Source organism: Chionomys nivalis, chromosome 9, assembly GCF_950005125.1.
Source record: "Chionomys nivalis chromosome 9, mChiNiv1.1, whole genome shotgun sequence".
Classification (NCBI taxonomy): Eukaryota; Metazoa; Chordata; class Mammalia; order Rodentia; family Cricetidae; genus Chionomys; species Chionomys nivalis.
The window spans coordinates 54,084,254-54,104,178 of record NC_080094.1 but is presented as its reverse complement, the minus strand read 5'-3'; the positions used below and the strand labels follow the sequence as shown (position 1 = coordinate 54,104,178).

The 19,925-nt window shown below is 40.7% G+C and overlaps 1 protein-coding gene across 4 annotated transcripts in view; it reads left to right on the top strand.

Moving 5' to 3' along the window:
- Snap23 (synaptosome associated protein 23) overlaps positions 1-18,649 on the top strand; it is a 41,852-nt gene extending 23,203 nt beyond the window's left edge. For 2 of the 4 annotated variants that reach the window (XM_057780234.1, XM_057780233.1), the window contains exons 2-10: positions 2,621-2,688; positions 2,784-2,857; positions 3,472-3,513; positions 3,876-3,924; positions 4,506-4,623; positions 5,942-5,974; positions 10,203-10,358; positions 12,447-12,591; positions 14,943-18,649. In XM_057780234.1, the coding sequence (XP_057636217.1) occupies positions 2,801-2,857; positions 3,472-3,513; positions 3,876-3,924; positions 4,506-4,623; positions 5,942-5,974; positions 10,203-10,358; positions 12,447-12,591; positions 14,943-15,008 (666 nt within the window). In that variant the 5' untranslated portion in view covers positions 2,621-2,688; positions 2,784-2,800 and the 3' untranslated portion in view covers positions 15,009-18,649. The remainder of the gene's footprint in view (positions 1-2,620; positions 2,689-2,783; positions 2,858-3,471; positions 3,514-3,875; positions 3,925-4,505; positions 4,624-5,941; positions 5,975-10,202; positions 10,359-12,446; positions 12,592-14,942) is intronic. The other 2 variants (XM_057780235.1, XM_057780237.1) reach the window with 2 other exon arrangements.
- The last annotated feature ends 1,276 nt before the right edge of the window (positions 18,650-19,925 follow it).

The following is a 19,925-nucleotide window of genomic DNA, read 5'->3' as shown; positions in this document are numbered from 1 at the left end:
CTTTATACAACCTAATATTTTTCCAAGAAACATATGTTAATTTATAGTTTGTTTCTAAGATTGGGAGAATGTTAATCTGAGTATTCCATTGCTGTAACAAATCATGTCCCCATAAATTCATTGTTATGTTAGCCACATATGGTTTTAACATTCCTTTCTGTCTTTCTGGTCCTATGCATTTGACCCATCTCATGCTCTACTTTACCTGAGATAAAGTTCCAATCCCTAAAACTGAACATTTACATCCTGAAGAGGCCAATTTTGGATGCCAAGATTCTGATGAAATTATTGTTATATCTGCATCTGTGTCTACAAGACTTTAATGATTCCATTTATTCGTATTTTTAATTTTGGTCTTTGTTCATTTATAGAAGTTTGCCAAAATACCTGCTTTATGGTTTCTCCTGAATTTTTAGTTCTCTCTTCTATAGCTGTGTCACTACCTAGAACAGTATGGTTTCTACAACAGGCTGTAGGTTCTTCAGTTGCTCTGGGAAGGAGTTTCCCTATGGCAAAGGCTTGCCATGAATATTCCTCCTTGACCTATATTCATTAGTCCGATGCCTGCCTTTGCCATACCTTCCACATAACCCAGAAGGGAAGGTCATTCTGAATGGATTATTCTTAGAAAAAACATTGTTTCTAGGAATGTCCTGTCTTTGTGAATTTGTTTGCCACAATTACAACATTTGACATTTTGATTTGTCCTCAGACATCTAGAAATCACCCATCCATGCATCAAAAAGTTCACGATGACCTTGCTTTTAATGGCCGCACTATCCCTTTGCATAGAGAATTGACATTTCAAAAGCCAGAGATTCAATTATTATTTGTCTAGCTTCTGAATTGGGTATCATTCTATTTACTGCTGAAGCCAATCTTTGTAAGAATTTCATAAAGACTTTTTTAGTGACATAACTTTAATGACTCAAATTTTCTTTCCTATTTCTCCAATTCTGTCCCACGCATTCAAAGCTCTTGTGTGACATAAATCCAGGGTGTGGTCATTACATACCACCTGCCTTTCTATAGTAGCACAGTCTCCTCCAAGAATTTGATATTGGAAGATTTCTCTAACACTCTGTCTTTAGTCCATTGTTCAATAATCTTAGCCTCTTCTCTGAACTAGGTACTCCATTGTAATTGTGAACAAGGCTCTAAAACTCCTTTAGCCAACTCTATCCAGTTGTTAGGGATAATTCTATTACAAACTGACCACAATTTTCACAGTTGCTTCACAAAAGGTGAATGTAATGCCATATGAGACTATTGCTTCCTTAAATCTCCTTAAATGTAACATTGGCACAGAAGTCCAGTTTACTGTAGCAGAGTCTCTGCCACTTGGCAATTCCTGTAAGGTTACTGAAAATATTAAGGTTGGTTTTCTGAAAACCTTAGGCTGTTCCTCTCTGTTCTTGTAATGCAATGCTGAAATTTGCTCTCCATTAAATTCTTCTGTCTGGGTTTAAATATCTCTGTGATCTGTTTTATTAGGTTTTTCAAAGGCCTGTATCTTAGCACTCAGATTAACTAACTTTTTAATGATAAGACAAAAATGATAAGGCTGATGATGTTTGCAATGACATTACATAAATCCCATCTAAATTAGATATCCTCTCATATAATTGTTCCGTTTTCAGACTGTCTAGCATATTATCATACAGAGATCCAAATCTTTCCATTATAATGGTTTTTTTCCTCTTTTTTAATGTGGGGAAAAAATCTTTCTTTTAACTAATTCCTCCCTTTAAGAATTCCCAATTGTGAGCCGGGTGGTGGTGGCGCACGCCTTTAATCCCAGCACTTGGAAGGCAGAGGCAGGCGGATCTCTGGGAGTTCGAGACCATCCTGGTCTACAAGAACTAGTTCCAGGACAGGCTCCAAAACCACAGAGAAATCCTGTCTCGAAAAACCAAAAAAAAAGAAAAAAGAATTCCCAATTTTCTTATCAAATCTACCGACAGTGTTGATGAAGATGTGAGGCTTATTGCTGCTGCATAGAGCAGTAGAGGCCTGACTGGATTTCAAGGCAGCTACCTAGTTTGGCAGCAGCTTGAGAAAGGTGTCAAGGAGATCCTGCAACCCATGGAGGTGGGCGGGGGGAGGGGGGGAACAACACTGTTTGAAAAACACACATGACATTGCTCAGAAAAAGCACGTGTGTTGGGGAGCTGCCTGAAGGCTAAAACAGAAAAATCCCCAACTAAGTCAGAGGTTGAGGAAAAAAGAAAAGCCTAGCTGGGTGGGGCTGGAACCCCCTGTGTAGCTCCAGCCTGTGCCAGCGGCTTTTATGTGAATTTGTACCCCAGACATTGGTTGCCAAATGTAGCACAAATGGTAGAAACCCAGAGACAGATACTGGGGTTCAAGCTGAAGATAAGAAAAACAAAACAGCCAAGCCACTAGAAAGTCTTACCTCTACCAAGGCTGGGTGACTGCAGACTGAGCCCTGAGCCTCTGTCTCCTCCTGTCTTATATTTCCCTTTAGAGCTGTGATTAAAGGGGTGTGACTACATTGTCTGGCCTATAGTGGCTTAGTTTTGGCCTCTGATCTTCAGGCAAGCTTTCTTTATTCAGACATAAATAAAATGTCTCTATAAATATTTATTTTTTCTCTTAGACTGAGTTCCTGGCTCTGTGGTACAGGTGAACAGGTAATGAAATCGTCCCTTTTATCCTACTTGCCTGGTAAGTACCTAAATCCCATAAATACATTTTCTTTGCTCAAACTTTTCTGTATCCTTATTCTTCTAGAGTATCCATATTTCTGTTTCTTTGTCCAGTATAGTTTTGATCCGTCATGGATAATCTGTCGTCAGAAGAAATTCAGCTAAGGGCTCACCAGGTTACTGATGAGGTGAATGATTTTTTTTTTAACTTTAATTTTTTTACTACATTTTAATTAATTTAGTTTCTAGTTCTCTCTCTCACTCCCCCCCACCCCCGTGATTGTGTGTGTGATGCATGTGAAAATCAGAAGTCAACTTCCAAGGGTCATTCTCTGTTCTCTCCTTCCATCACGTGGATTCCATGTTTGGTATAAGCACTTAAAAGTGCTTATACCTCATGAGACATTTTGCAGGCCCCTGTTTCCATTTCTACAGAAAAGTGAGAGGGGTTTTTTAGAGACCACTTTGGCTTCTTCTTGGTCCCTCTAAGGTGGTTAGTATTTAACAGTTACCTGCAATCCTGGAAGGAATTCTTGAACGTTAATGATTCCTTAAAATCTGTATAATAACATATTTCTGCCTACCTGTGTGAAGTTGCATTGACTCCACTATCTGCAGTCTCTTAAGGAGTACCCAGTAGGACGAAGATGAAAGTGGAGTGATCTCCTTTTTTGCTTTCTTGTAAGGAAGGGGATGTGCTGGCAAGTTTTAACAATTAAGTAGCATCATAAATATAGCCTGTGATCAATTTGTTTTCCTATAGTTTTTGGAATGCTGTAACTAACTTTGTATTTCTTCCTAGTCTTTGGAAAGTACAAGGAGAATCCTGGGCTTAGCCATAGAGGTAAGAAATGTTCAATCTTCACATATAGAAATGTATGGATGGGGTATTAGCACTAGCTGTAATTGATGTTATTTGAAACCAGAAGCTGCTGAAGACTGTCCAGTGATGCACTGATAAGCCATTTCTTTTTTTTTTCTTTGAAAATATTGGAATATGGGCAGGGAAGGTAAATTTGCGATAAACTTCTGACTTAATTTCTTTAATGGTTAATATGTGTAGCTATGAGACAGCTAGTTCTATTTGTAATACTAGGTCCTGAGAACTTGGTTTCGATATGAATCTTTGTCATTTGTCAGGATTTGCAGGCTTTGCTGTTATTTTGCACTGTTTTCTTGTGCTTTCATCTTCTTTTCCCCTTTTAGTCTCAGGATGCGGGAATCAAGACTATCACTATGCTGGATGAGCAAGGAGGTGAGTTGAAGTCATTGAAGAAACTCTTCAGTTTGACTTGCATTGCAAAAGTCCCCATAAAATCAGCCACTTAAAAAATTCAACCTTCTCTTTATAAGAGTAATATGCTTCTTCCTTTTCTTATTTAAATTCTGGTATCGTGGTCATTGGGATTGGGATGAGAGTCAACAGTGTCCAGCTGTATAGAAGTCAGTCAGACAAGCACAGCTCACTGTGTGCGTTTGTCAGTTGCACATTAACATGGTATTCTTTGATCATTCTCAGATAGCGAGTTCTAAAAGAGGGCTACATTCTGGTGGCCTTAGTTAATCCCGCCTGGCTAAAATTAAGGTCGTGACTAAATGCTAGAAATGCTGGGATCTGGTCTGGTTGCAGGAGTGGTTTCTGACCAACCCTCACATGCCGCTGGTGAACAAGTCCTTCTACAGTGAGGTCCAGGATCCTCTCGATCAGTGTTGTTTTTCTGGTACTGATATTTACTGGCAGGTGATTGGTAGAGTGGAGGTTACAGCTTACTGCTGGGTAACAATAGCATTTTCACTGGACGTCTGTGAATGTAACACACCACAACTTATTCTTAGAACAACTAAATCGCATAGAAGAAGGCATGGACCAAATAAATAAAGACATGAGAGAGGCAGAGAAGACTTTAACAGAACTCAACAAGTGCTGTGGCCTTTGCGTCTGCCCTTGTAATAGGTAAGTTGTTATAAATCAAGACCCTTTAAAAATAAATCAGTACATGAAGAGATCCATGCCTACTCCATACCCAGAAGTAAAGTCAGAAGTATAACTAGATAACAGGGCCTAAATTAGCAACTTTGTTAAAAACCAAACTGAAGGCCGGCGGTGGTGTTACACGCCTTTAATCCCAGTACTCGGGAGGCAGAGGCAGGTGGATCTCTGTGAGTTCGAGGCCAGCCTGGTCTATAGAGCTAGTTCCAGGTCAGGCTCCAAAGCTACAGAGAAACCCAGTCTGGAAAAACAACAACAACAACAACAAAAAAAAAACCCCCACAAATTCTAAATGCCAATATAGCGTGATTCAAACTCTTAACTATGTTTTACAAACTTTTGTTGCTGTCTCCTATGTTCTGTGTAATGAAGGAAGTAGGTAAATTTTTTTGAACAAAGAGGAAGGCTCCTCTTTAGTCTAGAACAGGATTGACTCTAAGTTGCAGGTTAATAAACAAAATAGCAGTGAATTCTAAGAGTCACAGATGAGCGAACACGAGTGGTATTGGTGTGTCCCTGCCTGTGGGAGAGAAGGTGCAACATGGCCCTGAAATAGGCTCTGCCCTCCAACCGTGGCAGAATTCTTTCTCGGTGGGCAGAGAGGAAGCGTTCCTTAACAGATGGGGTCAAGGACTGCTGTGGCAGTCGGCTCTTCCGTGAAGAGAGAGCAGAGCCCAGTGCAGATGTCTACGGGAGCCCTCTTCTCCCTGTGTCTTTAGACCATTGACACCTCGGCTGCCGTCGTGTCTCTTGTCCTTGGCCATCTCCATTTTGTCACTGTCTAGATCTTTCTGACCTTACCTGCCAATCAGCTGTAACACGAGGCCCTCAGACTCGCACAGCATCCTAGGCCTCCTTGTTCTGTGAGTCACAAATTCGTTCTAGCTGTGCTACTATACCAGTATGTAACAACATGGATTCATATATTCTCCCCTTCCTTCTTCCCCACTCTCTCTCCTTTCCCCCTCCTTTTCCCTCATCCACAAATCTATAATGCTCTGGAAGACAAGAGTCATATTTTTTTGTTTATTTTGTTCCATGGTGGTGGGATTAATAACTACTGCTAACTATTATCTTAGTATATTTGTGATCACACTCAGGGCTTGGCACATGGCAGGCAAGCATCCACAAAGGAAGCCTGGGGGAACTTGAGTGCTGCAACCAGTACTTTCTGTTCATAATAGGCTTTAGAGTTTTACTGAGGAATATTATCCTTTGGACACGCTCAGGAAAAATGAAGTATGCGATGGCTTAAATTGTTTTCTTGTTTCTTTTTATCTAGATTGTCAGATGGTGGTTGTTTCTTTGAAACCAGGCAGGCATTTGAATGCATCGTGTGTAAAGCTCTAATCCGCTCCTGTTCTGTTTGACTGACAGTCACTGTTGTCTGCCTCTCAGTCTCTCACTTGATCTCCTCCTCTCTTGCTTACTAAAAACGAAGATCTAACATCAAAAGACGGGCTCAGTAACTGATCAAAGGGAGCTTTAAGATGCTGTCTTGAGGTGCAGACTGAGCTGCTAACCTGCTGTCTAAAGGTGATGCTCCAAATGGCTTTTCTATGCATGTGCATGGGTTTTGTGAGTGATGGGAGCTGTCTCAAAAGCTGTGCTGTGGTGTGTTGTGTGAAGTGCATTTGTTCTTGCATTAGACCACAGATGGACATAACAAGGATCCTCATCTGTTTTAACTCCCGTAGACGAATGTACCAAAAGCTAAGTTTTTGTTCAGTAACATTAGTATCAGCAAACTAAAAGCACTTCTGACATTTCCTAAGCTTTAAATGGTCGGCCTTTGCAATCCCAGGCTACACTGTAGTTCTTTTAAAGGTGGGGAACTCAGGCTGGCTGCATCTCTCTGTTCCATCTCACACACTCTGGTGCCTGGAGATTGCTTCTATTAAAGTATTGCTTCTCTGCATTTTAATTTCCCATGATTTAGGCCACTATCAAATCAAGAAAATAGTTGTCAATCTAGTCATCATTAGTCCTATTTGTAATAAAGTAAATATCAGTTTTAAATGTGCCAGGCATGGTACCCCACATCTTTAATCCCAGCACTGGAGAGACAGAGGTAGACAGATCTCTGTGTTCAAGGTCAGCCTGATCTACAGAGTGAGTTCTTGGACAGTCAGTGCTATTTTTAATCAAAACAAAAGAACAACAACAAAAAAAGAAAATTTAAAATTTATGTTATATAATACTATTTTTTATTTTGAGATAAAAAATATACTATATTTTGAGATAAAAGTTTTTCTCTTCACAAATGCTTTAATTTGTTACACAATTTCTATATTATCAATATGTTAGCTTTGGTTTTCTATAATTTCAAATTGGTTAGTAGAGCTAATTTTTCATTAGAGTGAAACCTTTCAGATTACTGTATGTTGTAATGCCTAACTATCTTAATTTTTATTTTTTTTATTTTATTTATTTTTTTATTTTATTTTTTTGGTTTTTCAAGACAGGGTTTCTCTGTGGTTTTTGGAGCCTGTCCTGGAACTAGCTCTTGTAGACCAGGCTGATCTCAAACTCTCAGCGATCCGCCTGCCTCTGCCTCCCAAGTGCTGGGATTAAAGGCGTGTGCCACCACCGCCCGGCCCTTAATTTTTAATCTTTGTAAAAGAGTATGATTCATTGTTAAAAAATTAAGTGTCTCATTGTCACTTTTGTTTTTATTTTCATTTTTTGTCTTAGAGACAAGATTATACTCTGTTAGCCCAAACTAGCCTTACTCAGTCTCCAGAGCCCTGGGTTAGCAGGCACGCCACTGTGCCTGGATTTTATTACTCGCTCCTGAGCTCATTACTCTCTCTCCCACCTGCTCTTCAATCTGGCATCCTAATAAAAGCTCTACTTATGTTACCTCAGTTAATACTTTTGGCTAAGGATTGGAGCTCAGTGATAGGGTGCTGGGACTGTTGAAGCCCCTGGGGTTATTCCCCACCACCCCAGATATACAAAAGAGCAGAAACCACTTACTCTCATTTTTAAAATATTGAGAAATATTGTTTTGTATATTATTACTCTGCTTTAGATTTTTGCCTGGAACTTATATGTTAATAAAGTATACATGACAAATAGTTCACCAAATTAACATAATTATTTGAAAATTAGATAATTTCATCTTGTCTCAGGAAAAATTTAACATAGTTTGATTGACAAAAACAGTATTTTAAATATAAAAAGTAATTATGAGAGTTTTTAGGATGATGGAACCAAGAAAAGTACTTTGAGAGCTAGCTTTTTAGTATTCATAAATTTCTCCTTTAAGGGCCTACAAGATGGCTCAGGAGGTAAAAGTGCTTGCCACCCGGCCCTACAATCCAGTTTCAATCCCTGGGACCAAGTGAAAGCTGGATACACTGGTGTGCATCTGTAATCCAGCGCTCTCCGTCAGGCTGAGTGGAGAACTGCCCTGACCTTGTCAGCCGGCAGCAGCAGCAGAAACACACACCTCAGCAAGGTCGAAGGCCAATTGAAACTGCCCAGTGAAGTAGCTGTCCTTTGACCTCTACAAAGCAATTATGAAACTTCCTCAAACCTAGGATAAATAAGAATTACATTATAGGAACATTGTGCTTAATTCTTGTTTATAGAAAAATAAAAAGAAAATTAAGTAAAGTCTTGTCTCTAACAAAGTAATCAGTAAAAGGTAGTTTTGAAGTAGCCGTTTAAAGGTCACATGACACAGTGAGGCATCATAACCCTGTAGTCCTAGTGCTCGGGAAGTGGAAGCAAGGAGGGTGGAGAGTTGGCCAGCCTGGGCCACATGGTTACATCCTGTCTCAAGAAAAAAAGAAAAGAAAAGCACTTCCCTGAGCTGCTCTTTCTTGACAACTGTATCCATCAGTTGAGGAGTACATTCCATGCATTGACTCCCTTAGCCACACCTAAAACTTTAGGGGGAGTTTATTTTGTTTTGTTTTGAGTTTTATTTTGATACAAGGGCTCACTGTGTAGACCAGGCTGGCCTGAAACTCCCAGGGGTCAGCTGCCCAGCACAGCCATCTCCACCTGTCTCGTTATAAGAGCAGGAATACAGGCTGCAGGTGCAGTCCCCCTCAGCAAAGCTCTCACTTGGGTTCAGAGATGAAAATCAGTTTGAGGCTCTTGCGGCAAGCTCTCTCACCAACTGCACCCGTCCCTCCCTATGCCCAGAAAACTTTTAGTTGGAAAAGACCTAACTTGTTTTTTGTTTTTTAATGGAGGAAAAGTAAATTCCCAAATGACCGAGTCCTATTTTCTAACAGTATGATCAGGCATTTATCAATTGGTTGTCTAATTTGGAAATAATCCATGTTTTCCTTCATGACATTTTGTTTATTCTTAAATTTAAAAATAAATGTGAGGCAAACTTCTACCGTTAAAACAGATAGGGATTTGGGGACTTTCTGTTCAGTTGCTAGAGTGCATGCCCAACATTTGAAAAGCCCTGGATTGGATCCCCAGTACCACATAAGCCCAGCACTAGGGAAGCAGAAGCAGGAGAAATTCAAGACTATCTTTGGGTACATAATGAATTTGAAGTTAGCTTGGGTTGCATGAAACCAGGTCTCAAACAAGCAAACAAACAACCCAAAAATCAAAGCTGGGTTTGATGTTGTATGCTTTTAACCCCAGCACTCTGGAGACAGAGCCAGGCTGATCTCTAAGTTTGAGGCCAGCCTGCTCTACAAAGTAAGTTTCAAGACAGCCAGGGCTACACAGCAACCCTGTCTCGAAAAACAAAAGCATAACAAACTGAAACAATGAAGCCTCATCCAGAACAACTCTAGTTCAAACAGCAGGGGATAAAGATGGGTCCAGTTGTTACCTTCGTGGACTGATTTCAATGCACACATCAATCTCTGATTCCTCCGAGAGTCTTTGTGTGTCCTAGAACATCTTTGCTAAGGGTTTTTCCCTAGTATTCGTTAACTTTTTTTTTCTATAAAAGGCTATAAACTGAAAAACTCAAACATCAAGTTTCATTTTGCTACTGTTTTAGCAAAGATTTGATAGTATTTGGACCTTTTAAAAATGAATAGATGGCTGATATTAGTGATTCAGGCCTTCAAGCACTTGAGAGGCAGAGGCAGGCAGCTATCTATGAGTCAAGGCCAACCTTGTCTACATAGCAAGTACCAGGACAGCCAAAACTACATAGTGGGACCCTGTCTCAAAAAACAAACAAAATGGGGGCTGGAGAAATGGCTCAGTGGTTGAGAGCATTGCCTGCTCTTCCGGAGGTCCTGAGTTCAGTTCCCAGCAACCACATGGGGTCACAATCATCTGTAGGGAGGTCTGGTGCCCTCTTCTGGTCTTCAGTCATACAGACAGAATATTGCATACATAATAAATAAATAATTAAAAAAACAAACAAACAAAATGATTAAATGTGGGTAGATTTATCTGATTCATCCCTTTTGTCTGCTGCCATTAAACATAGTACAGGTAACCTAGTGCCAGAAGTGGTAGAGTCTTATTCAAGGTAAAAAGCGCTAATCATTTTAACTCCCCTTTTTCTGCTTTTTGGTTTGCCTATATCCCTGACATTTATATAGGACGAAGAACTTTGAGTCTGGAAAGAACTATAAGGCAACATGGGGAGATGGTGGAGACAACTCACCTAGCAATGTAGTATCTAAGCAACCAGGACGGGTAACAAATGGTCAGCCTCAGCAAGCCACAGGAACAGCCAGCGGTGGATACATTAAACGGTATGCCAGCTCCTCCTCCCATACCTCTTCTAATGAATGGCTCACTTTAAAAACTGGGTGTGGCGAGATATAAGCCCCAACTCAACAAGTAGTCTGTCAGTCTTACTCCTTTCCCTCTGCTCTTCTTCTTTCAAAGAGAGGGTTTATTTTGACTTCTCATTCCAAAGTCTCCATGGTAGTTTAGAAAGAAAATCATGGCAGCAGGAAGGTTGTTTTTTACTTTTTGGCAGACAGTAAACAGTAAGAAGGGAGTACAAGAAAAGCAGAGCAGCCGGGTGGTGGTGGTGGCCTTTAATCACAGCACTCGGCAGGTAAAAATAGGCAGATCTCTGTGAATTTGAGGCCAGCCTGAAGAGAGTCCAGGATAGGTTCCAAAGCTACAGGGAAACCCTGTCTCGAAAACCAAAAACAAACAAACAAACCAAAAAAAAAAAAAAAAAGGAAGGAGGCAAAAGCAGAGCTGCCGTCAAGTCCCATACCCTACTTTCTACTATCTCCTAGTAATGCCATAGTTTCGGTATTCTGAGTTACATGGCACGGTCAAAGAAATAGGGTCCCTACAGAATGTAATCAGGCTCTGAGGTAGAAGAGAGGTCCAGCCTCGATGGACTGAATCTCAAACAGCCGTGCAGAAGCATATTTATTGTTATAACAAAGTTGTTTTTTGGGTAAAACAAATTCCTCATACCGAAGTTCCTAATTAATATGTTTTGTGAAGGGAAGCATTACACCCCTGTAACTTTAGTCCTTATGGTGCACTGTTTGCAGTACTCAGTAATATAAGACAGCTCAGGTGTGCCAGGACCACCTTGTGACCAAAAGCATAGTCATAAAAGCTATAAAGCTCCTTCAGTAAAGCAGCTCTGTCGATAATAGAAAACAATGACTGTTTTCTACAGTGGTTTCTTCAAGGTTTAAGTACTTCCAGAAAACAACTGTTTTATTCTGATGTTTACTCTAGATACAATGACTATTAGGTTTTCTACTGCATCGTAGTTTTCCAGTCTAGTAGTTGTTTAGATCTGAATGTGCATAGATTGATTTGAAGGTTTATTAAGCACAGATTGAAGGCTGGTAAGATGGCTCAGCAGGAAAGGAGCTGCCATGCCTGCTGTCCTGAGTTCAGTTTCCAGTTCTCATATGGTAAAAGGAGAGAACTGATTTCCATAACTTACCTCTGATCTCCACACATGTGCTGTGACATGTACATATGCATGTACATGCACACACTACAAGTAAAGAAATGTAGAAGTTAAAAACAAAACATACAGATTCGATTGGGCTTGGAGTCTGAGGTAAGAGGATTTCTTTAGGCCAGCCAGGGTAGCATGATAAGACTATCTGGGACAGGAACCAAGTTGCTTTCCTGGTAATCTAGTACTTGGAAAGCTGAGGCAGGAGGATTGCCAAATTCAAGGACTGTCTGGGAAACAGTGATTTCTAGGCCTTCCTAGTCTATATAGTGAGATTCTACTGAGGAGGAAAAATTTTAAATAAAGAAATAGAGATTGAGTAGATCCACTCACAGTTCCTGATTAGGCAGATTTGGAATGGAGTGTGAGAATTAATGTATTACCATAAACAAGCACCTCAGCGGTGCTGGCAAATATACTCTGAGTCGCTGACCAGAGTTGTATGTTGATCATCTTCTACATGGCTCTGACCAGCCTTTGCTGTTTGTTTGCTGTTTTGAGACAAGGTCTGTGTAGCCCATGCTGACGTCCAATTTGTGTTGATCTTCCTGCCTTAACCTTCTTATTGCTAGGATTACAGGTATATGCCACCATGCTTGGCTTTCAAAAACAAAACCAAAAATCCCTTTTATTATTATATGTGTATGTGTGAACATGAGTACACATATATGCCATAATGTGTATGTGGAGTTCAGAAGGCATCTGTTTTGGAGTTGTTTCTCATTTTACCTTTACATGGGTTCCGTCAAGTGCAGCAAGCACTTCACCTGCTAAGCCATCTTGCTAGCCTGTGCCATTCCTGCTTGCCTGCCTTTCTTTTCTCTTTTTACCCCTTCTTGATTTTGTCCATTGTAACTCAACAAAAATTTCTGATTTAACTCTCCTTTTGTGACAGTATAACTAACGATGCCAGAGAAGATGAGATGGAAGAGAACCTGACTCAAGTGGGCAGTATCCTAGGCAATCTAAAGAACATGGCTCTGGACATGGGCAATGAAATTGATGCTCAGAACCAGCAAATACAGAGGATCACAGAAAAGGTAAGAAAGTGAGACCACAGAACAATGAGATAACCAGTCCAGTGATGCTTTAGTGATGACGTCTGTGCTGGGTCCTTTTGGGGGAAGGGGGATAAACGTCATCTACTCAGAACAGTGCTGGTGAGCTGGCAGCGCCAACGTTTCAAAATCAAACGGCCAATCTTGCTATTTTGCTCATGGCAGTTGGTTCGTTGTGAAGACACAGGCTTGGAATGAAGTTTAACCTAATACTTTCCATGTGAAGCTAAGAGTGTACTGTGTGGAGCTGGTGAGGTGGCTCCAGGAGTAGAGGTGCCTGCCACTAGGTCTGATCCCTGGGATTCACACAGTAGAAGGATAGAACCAATTCTTACAATTTGTCCTTTGACCTCTATACACATGTACACACACATAATGAATAAATAGACAAATAAATTAAAAAAATGTAATTTTAAAAGAAATTTAAGCATGTACTGAGTAGCCACATGGTGGTGGTACATGCTTTTAATCCCAGCACTCGGGAGGAAGAGGCAGGTGGATCTTTGTGAATTTGAGGCGAGCCTGCTGTACAAAGCACAACACCAAGGCTGTCTTTAAAAAAAAAAAAAAAAAAAGAACAAAAACAACAAAAAAAGAATATACTGAGTAAGTTGGGTGTAATGAAGTACACCAATAATCCTAGCACCGGGGAGGCAGAAGCAGATGGATCTCTGTGGTGAGTTCAAGGCCACCCTGGACTACATAGAGAATCCAAGGACAGACAGAGTCTAGCTGGGTGATGGTGGTGCATGCGTTTAATCCTAGCGCTTGGGAAGTCAGATATCTGAGTTGCAGGCCAGCCTGGTCTACAGACTTAGTTCCAGGACAGCCAAGGCTACACAAAGAAACCGTTTCTTGAAAAACAAAAACAACAACAAAATAGTAAAGAAAGGAAATAGAGTTATATGTGGCTGGAGAGATGACTGTGATTAAAAGATGCACTTACTGCTTTTTAATTTGTTTGTTTTTTGAGACAAGTTTTTTTGTGTTTTTTTTTTTTTTTTTTTTTGTATCTTTGACTGTCCCGGAATTCACTCTATAGACCAGGCTGGCCTTGAACTCACAGAGATCCACCTGCCTCTGCCTCCCAAATGCTGGGATTAAAGGTGCTTGCTACCATGCTCGGCTGCACTTACTGCTCTTATGGAGGGCCTGGGTTCATTCCCAGCACATCAGATGGCTCCCAGCTGCCTACAACTCTAGCTTTAGGGAGTGTGACACCCGCCGTCCTCTTTAGGGACTTGCATTGGGGCCACTTAGAGGATTACCATAAAATGATGCTTCCTAAGGTGCTTGAAATGCTGTTGTCTGGGTTTAGGGTGTAGATTACACATCATTTTAATTTAGATGGTTCTGTGGGTGGCAGTACATCTGTTTCAAAGATCTCTGGCAAGGTTATTTTAGTCTCTCTTGGTCAGAACTAGAGTAGCTCCAAATGAGACTCCTGTAGGAGAGCATCAAAAGTGAGCTGGACATGGGATTACATACCTGCAATTCCAGCCTCTCTAGAGGGATCACTTGAACTCATAAACTCAAGGCCAGCCCAGGTAATAAGTTGTAGTTTCAAAAATGAATAGAGATGGCAGGACTCGAGAGACGGCTCAGTGGTTAAGAGCACTGACTGCTCTTCCAGAGAACTGGGGTTAAATTCCCAACAAACACATGGCAGCTCACAGTTGTCTGTAATTCCAGTTCCAAGGGACCTGGCACCCATGGCAGGACACCAGTGCACATAATGAATGAACGAACAAACGAACAAACAAACAGAGGTGGCTCAGTTGAAGTGCCTGCCATCCATGCAAGCATAAGGACTTGTATCTAGATCCCAAGTTCCCACATACAAGCCAGACGTGGTGGGGCATGTCTGTAAACCATGGGTTGTGGGTAGATTCCCAGCACCCACATGGCATCCCACTCCATTCCAGGGATCCAGCATCCTCTTTGTGGCTTCTACAGGCACATGGTGTGCAAATACACGTTGAGGTGAAATACCCACACACATTAAACATTTTGCTTTTTTATTGTACTGGTGATTGAACATAGGACATCACGTGTGCTTGACAAGTGCTCTACTGAACTGTATCCTCATCCTCTTTCACTGTTATTTTGAGACAGTTTGACCGTAGCCCAGGTTGCTGTTGAACTCATGTCAGTCTCTTGAATGCCGAGATTATAGTCATATGCCCATATCAAGGTCCCAAGTATATAAAACTGTGTATGCATGTGTGTGATGTTTGTAATGAGCTACACCCTCATCCCCCAAGTCAACTTGTGTTGAAGTGTGATTTGTGAACAAATACTGAGATTTTTCTTTTTTTTTTTTTTCCCTCCAGGCTGACACCAACAAAGATCGGATTGACATTGCCAATACAAGAGCAAAGAAACTCATTGACAGCTAAAGCCACTGCTGTACTTCTTTACCAGTTTCTCCGTTCTCTGGCTCCTAAGTCATTACCTGTTCAGAGTTTGAAAGTTGGTGAAAGAAGGACCAGAGGAGGAATGCCTCCCTACTTCTTCCTTTCTGTCCTTTGGGGTAGGTTCCTGCTTAGGCTTCACTACAGCCCCTCCCCGTTCACACTCCTAAGCTGCTTTCCATGCATCACACCCAGTCCATCATCCTCCTCACTTAGCATCTTTGCATTCAAGATTTGAAAGCATTGCCAAAGAGCCATGAAGTGTGGGTGTCTGTATAAGTAGCTTTTGTTGTTGGTTGGTTGGTTTGGTTTTGGTTTTGTGGTAAAGAGCAAGAGGAAGGAAGAATTGAAGTTGTTAACTCATTAAAGAAACTACAGGTCAAGAAAACGAAACAGGCTAATGCCTGGGGTAGGAGGTTTTACTCATGCATTTTTTTTTTTAATTTCACTATTTTGCAGCTTCTGCTCCAAAGGAGAACACAGTGGGTTTTCTTACAGTGAGCTTCACTGAGTTTGTAGTGATTTGTGTATATACATAGGTTCTGGACCCCGTTTCATACTGCACACACAGGAATTCTCCTATCAGGAGTCATAGCATGGTCCCATTGTAGACCTGTTAACCTCGTGAAGTTGTCATTAATCTTTTAAAGATGTACATATATATGAAATATGAGACTTCCTCACTAAAGCAGGGCTTCAAAATTTTGGGTAAAGTTTGACAGTGTATCATGTGAATTCAGATTTACCTCAATACTAAGAATTACGTTTAGATATGAAAAAAAAACTTGTTTTGATCTCAGGTAGCAAAATAGATTACTTTGAATTTTGTGTAGTTTTAGACATTTAAAAAGTTATAATTTGATACTAAAAGTTGTTTAGGAAATTAGACCTTCAGATTAATCATTGATGACTGTACTGCCATCCCCTCTGCTGTATGTTCAGAGTCACGCCTATGTAGATCCTGCAATGCTGGGAACGTTGAGTTGCTATTGTCACCTTTGTTTAAGAATTAGCATCTGTACACTTTAGAGCTACCAAAGTAGATTGGCTTGACCAATAACCATTACTTGATTCTTACAATTAAATTTTGTAACTATTGGTATTGTTCTTTCAAATAGGCAACATGTTTCTGACTTATTTGTGGGGGCGATTATTTAATCAGTTAACAAATTGAATAAAGCAAATGTCCATACATCAAGCAGTCCAACTGAACGCTGCAATTAGCTCTTTTCCAGTTTTTATTAGGAATGTTTATAGGAGTTTCTGTGGCTGGTCACGAGTCCGTTTTAGTCATTAATTGACTTAAATTTGAACTTAAATCCACTGAGTATTTCTAACTAGAAGTTAGTTACAAGTATTTACTAAAGATGACACAGCTCAGAAACATCCCAAGGGTGAGGAGGACAGTATTGAAGTTAAACAACAGAGAAATGCTCCATAACAGGATGGATAGTTTGTCAGGTGAAGGGATTGAATGTATAAAGTATAATTAAGTTTAAAACACTAGATAGTGCTATACCTAAAAGTGCTTTTCTTTTTTTTTTCTTTTTTTTTTTTTTTGTTGTTGTTGTTGTTGTTGTTTGTTTTTTGAGACAGGGTTTCTCTGTGGTTTTGGAGCCTGTCCTGGAACCAGCTCTTGTAGACCAGGCTGGTCTCGAACTCACAGAGATCCGCCTGTCTCTGCCTCCCGAGTGCTGGGATTAAAGGCGTGCGCCACCACCGCCCGGCTAAAAGTGCTTTTCTTAAAAGCATTTAAAAACTTAATACATTGATCTGGCTAAAGAAACGGTACTGCTAGGTGGTATCCAAGGTTTAGTTGGTTGGAACATGTATTAAAGCACCCAGTTGTCAAGTTTCTCCTTTGCTCTCGTTGGCAGGTATGAATGTATGCCTATTTCCGTGCCTTGGTTTCCTTACTTATAAATGGGAATTAATTAATCCTACTCCATAAACTAATTTACAGAATGGTAATGCCTAGAAATCTCTTAGAGTAAGCAGGGCTCAGAGGCTATACTGGTAATCCCATCACTGGGGAACCTGAGGCAGAGCTAACCTACGCAGTGAATTGTGGGCCAGCCTAAGTTACATTTAGATAAAAACACCCTCCCCCCACCAAGACAAACAAAAACCCTTAGAATGGTGCCTGTCTGGTGTAAATATAATAAATAATAGCTATTTTCTCTAGAATGGAGGGAGTTCTTCTTGGTTAAAGATCCGTGAATTTGATGAAAGAGAATAAAAGCAAAGAAACTATTGTCCCATTATTTTTGAGAGTTAATAGCAAGTAGTTAACATGAGCTGGATCATCTGTCATCTGGCTTCACTTTTTCATTTTCTAGTATTGTGATGTTGAACACAGTACCTGTGACTAAAGTTAAGAAATAGTGTCTCGCCGGGCAGTCCGGTGGCACACACCTTTAATACCAGCACTCAGAAGGCAGATGCAGGCAGATCTCTGTAAATTTGAGGCCAACCTGGTCTACAGAGCTAGTTTCAGGACAGCTAGGGATGTTACACAGAGAAACCCTGTCTCCAAAAACAAACAAACAAAGAACTAGTATCCTGAACTAAACCTTTTCTCCTTTTTCTTTTTGGTTTCTTGAGGCAGGGTTTCTCTGTGCAGCCCTGGCTGTCCTGGAAGTCAATCTCTAGATCAGACTGGCCTCAAACACAGTATTTGCTTCCCTTTTCCTCCCCGATGCTAGAATTAAAGGCATGTGCCACCACCGCCAGGCATAAACTTTTTATTCTTTTAAATTGATTCTCACCGTGTAACCTTGGCTTGCCTCAACAGTAAAGCTCAAATTTCATCTTATTTGAGTCTTAACTTGAGCTATTCCCATTTTGTTTTTTCTTCCATTTTAATTTATCCTTTATTCTCACTTGATCTTTCCTTATTACATATGGGTTATGACTCTCCCATTAACTAAAACATCTAAATTCTAAACATCCTAAATGAACATTTAAAATTAACTTTTTAGGACTGAAGTTGTAGAATTACTCAGTTCGTAGGGTGTTTGCCTAGTATTCAAGAATACCTAGGTTCAATCTTGTATCACCACGTAAGCCAAGTGTGGTGGCATGCCCCTCTAATCTTAGTTCTAGGTCAGAGATTACAGGAGGATCAGGAGTTCAAGGTCATCCTCAACTGTGCAGTGAGTTATAGGACAATCTGGGATATGTGAAAGCCTACTCAAAAAAGGGGGCGGCAGTGAGATGGCTCGCAGGTAAAGTCACCTGCTTCCAAGCCTGACAAGCCAGGTGTGATCTCCAGGACCGACATGGTGGAAGAAGAAAGCCAGCTCACAAAAGTTACCCTCCAGCTTCCACATGTGGTGCCATGGTGTATGCAAGCTTATATACACATACACATAAAATAAAGTGAAATAAAAATTACAAACACGTTATTTGAATGCTGGTTTCCTGGGTGATCTCATTTCCTAGTTATCCCGATTAGGTCCCTAGTTTGATTTGTATTTCTCATACTGATATTAAGGTCACTTATCCTGAAGTCTTGGTTTTCTGCCTCTTAATGTAGTCCTAGCTCTCAGCCTTCTATTTCTGTATAATTTACTCAATTGTACTTTTACGCTTTATAGAATAAGATAAATGGCTTATTTCATTGAGTACCGCTGTGTTGTTTTATGTGTCTTCTCACTATAATACATACCTGAGAAGTATTCCCTTTATTTACAGCTGAGAGTAAATTGCCTAGAAAGCTATTAAATAACAAACTCTGGATCCAGACCTTGACCCCTCTGAGGATAGAGCCCATGATCCTACCCCATCCATATTGTGACTCCAAATGAAAACTTAAATGTAGTAGGAGCTGCGGGCCTCTTCCCACAGCCCAGTTCATGGCTGCCTGGCTAGCTTATGCCCCAAAATAATGACACACAAACTGTATTCTTTTAAACACTGCCTGGCCCATTTCTATTCATGTGTGTAGCACCCTAAGGTGCGCTTACCAGGAAGATTCTAGCCTACGTCCATCCTGGGTCAGAGCTTCATCGCGTCTGCTCTGGAGAGGAGAGCATGGCGTCTGTCTCTCAGAGGAGCTGCCCTGCATCTGAGCTCACTTCCTCTTCCTCCCAGCATTCTATTCTGTCTACTCCACCCACCTAAGGGATGGCCTATCAAATGGGCCAAGGCAGTTTGTTTATTGACAAATGACCTTCCTCCATCACTTAAAGCTTATTGGGTAGATTTGTTTTGTTTTTGTTGTTTTTAAAGATTTTGTGTATGAATGTTAGGCTTGCATGTATGTAGGTACAGCACACATATGTAGTGCCCAAAGGCCAGAAGAGGGTGTTGGATCCCCTAGAACTGGAGTTATAGATGGTTGTGAACCACCCTGTAGGTATAGAAACTGAACCTGGGTCCTCTGCAGAAACAAGGACTTTTAATCACTGAGCTATCTCTCCAGCTCCTTACTTTAAAACGTCAAGACTTTAATCTAGTATGAGAGATAAATATAGGATGCGGAAACCATTCTGTCAACAGATGGGGGAACAGTTAATTCAGATTAGACTTAGGGAAGGACCACTTGTGACTATTTAACACTTGTGGCTCTTCTAGAGGATCTGGGTTCTGTTCCCAGCCTCCACAAGGCAGCCCAAAACTATCTGTAGCTCCAGTTCCAGAGAATCCAATTCCCTATTCTGACCACTGCAGGCAACTCAAACATAGAAAAATAAATCTTCATGATGGCTACTGAGCAACTGACACCACCTATCCCCATAGAGAAAACAACGGGGAAAAGAACACCTGGACCAAATACAAGGCCAGAAAGGCCGCTTCATGTGCGCTCTTGTGATTTTTTAACTGTAAGGTGATAGTATTAACTATTATTGAAAACTACAAGTATATCCTTAGCCAAGAACAGACTTCAGAAACCAGTCC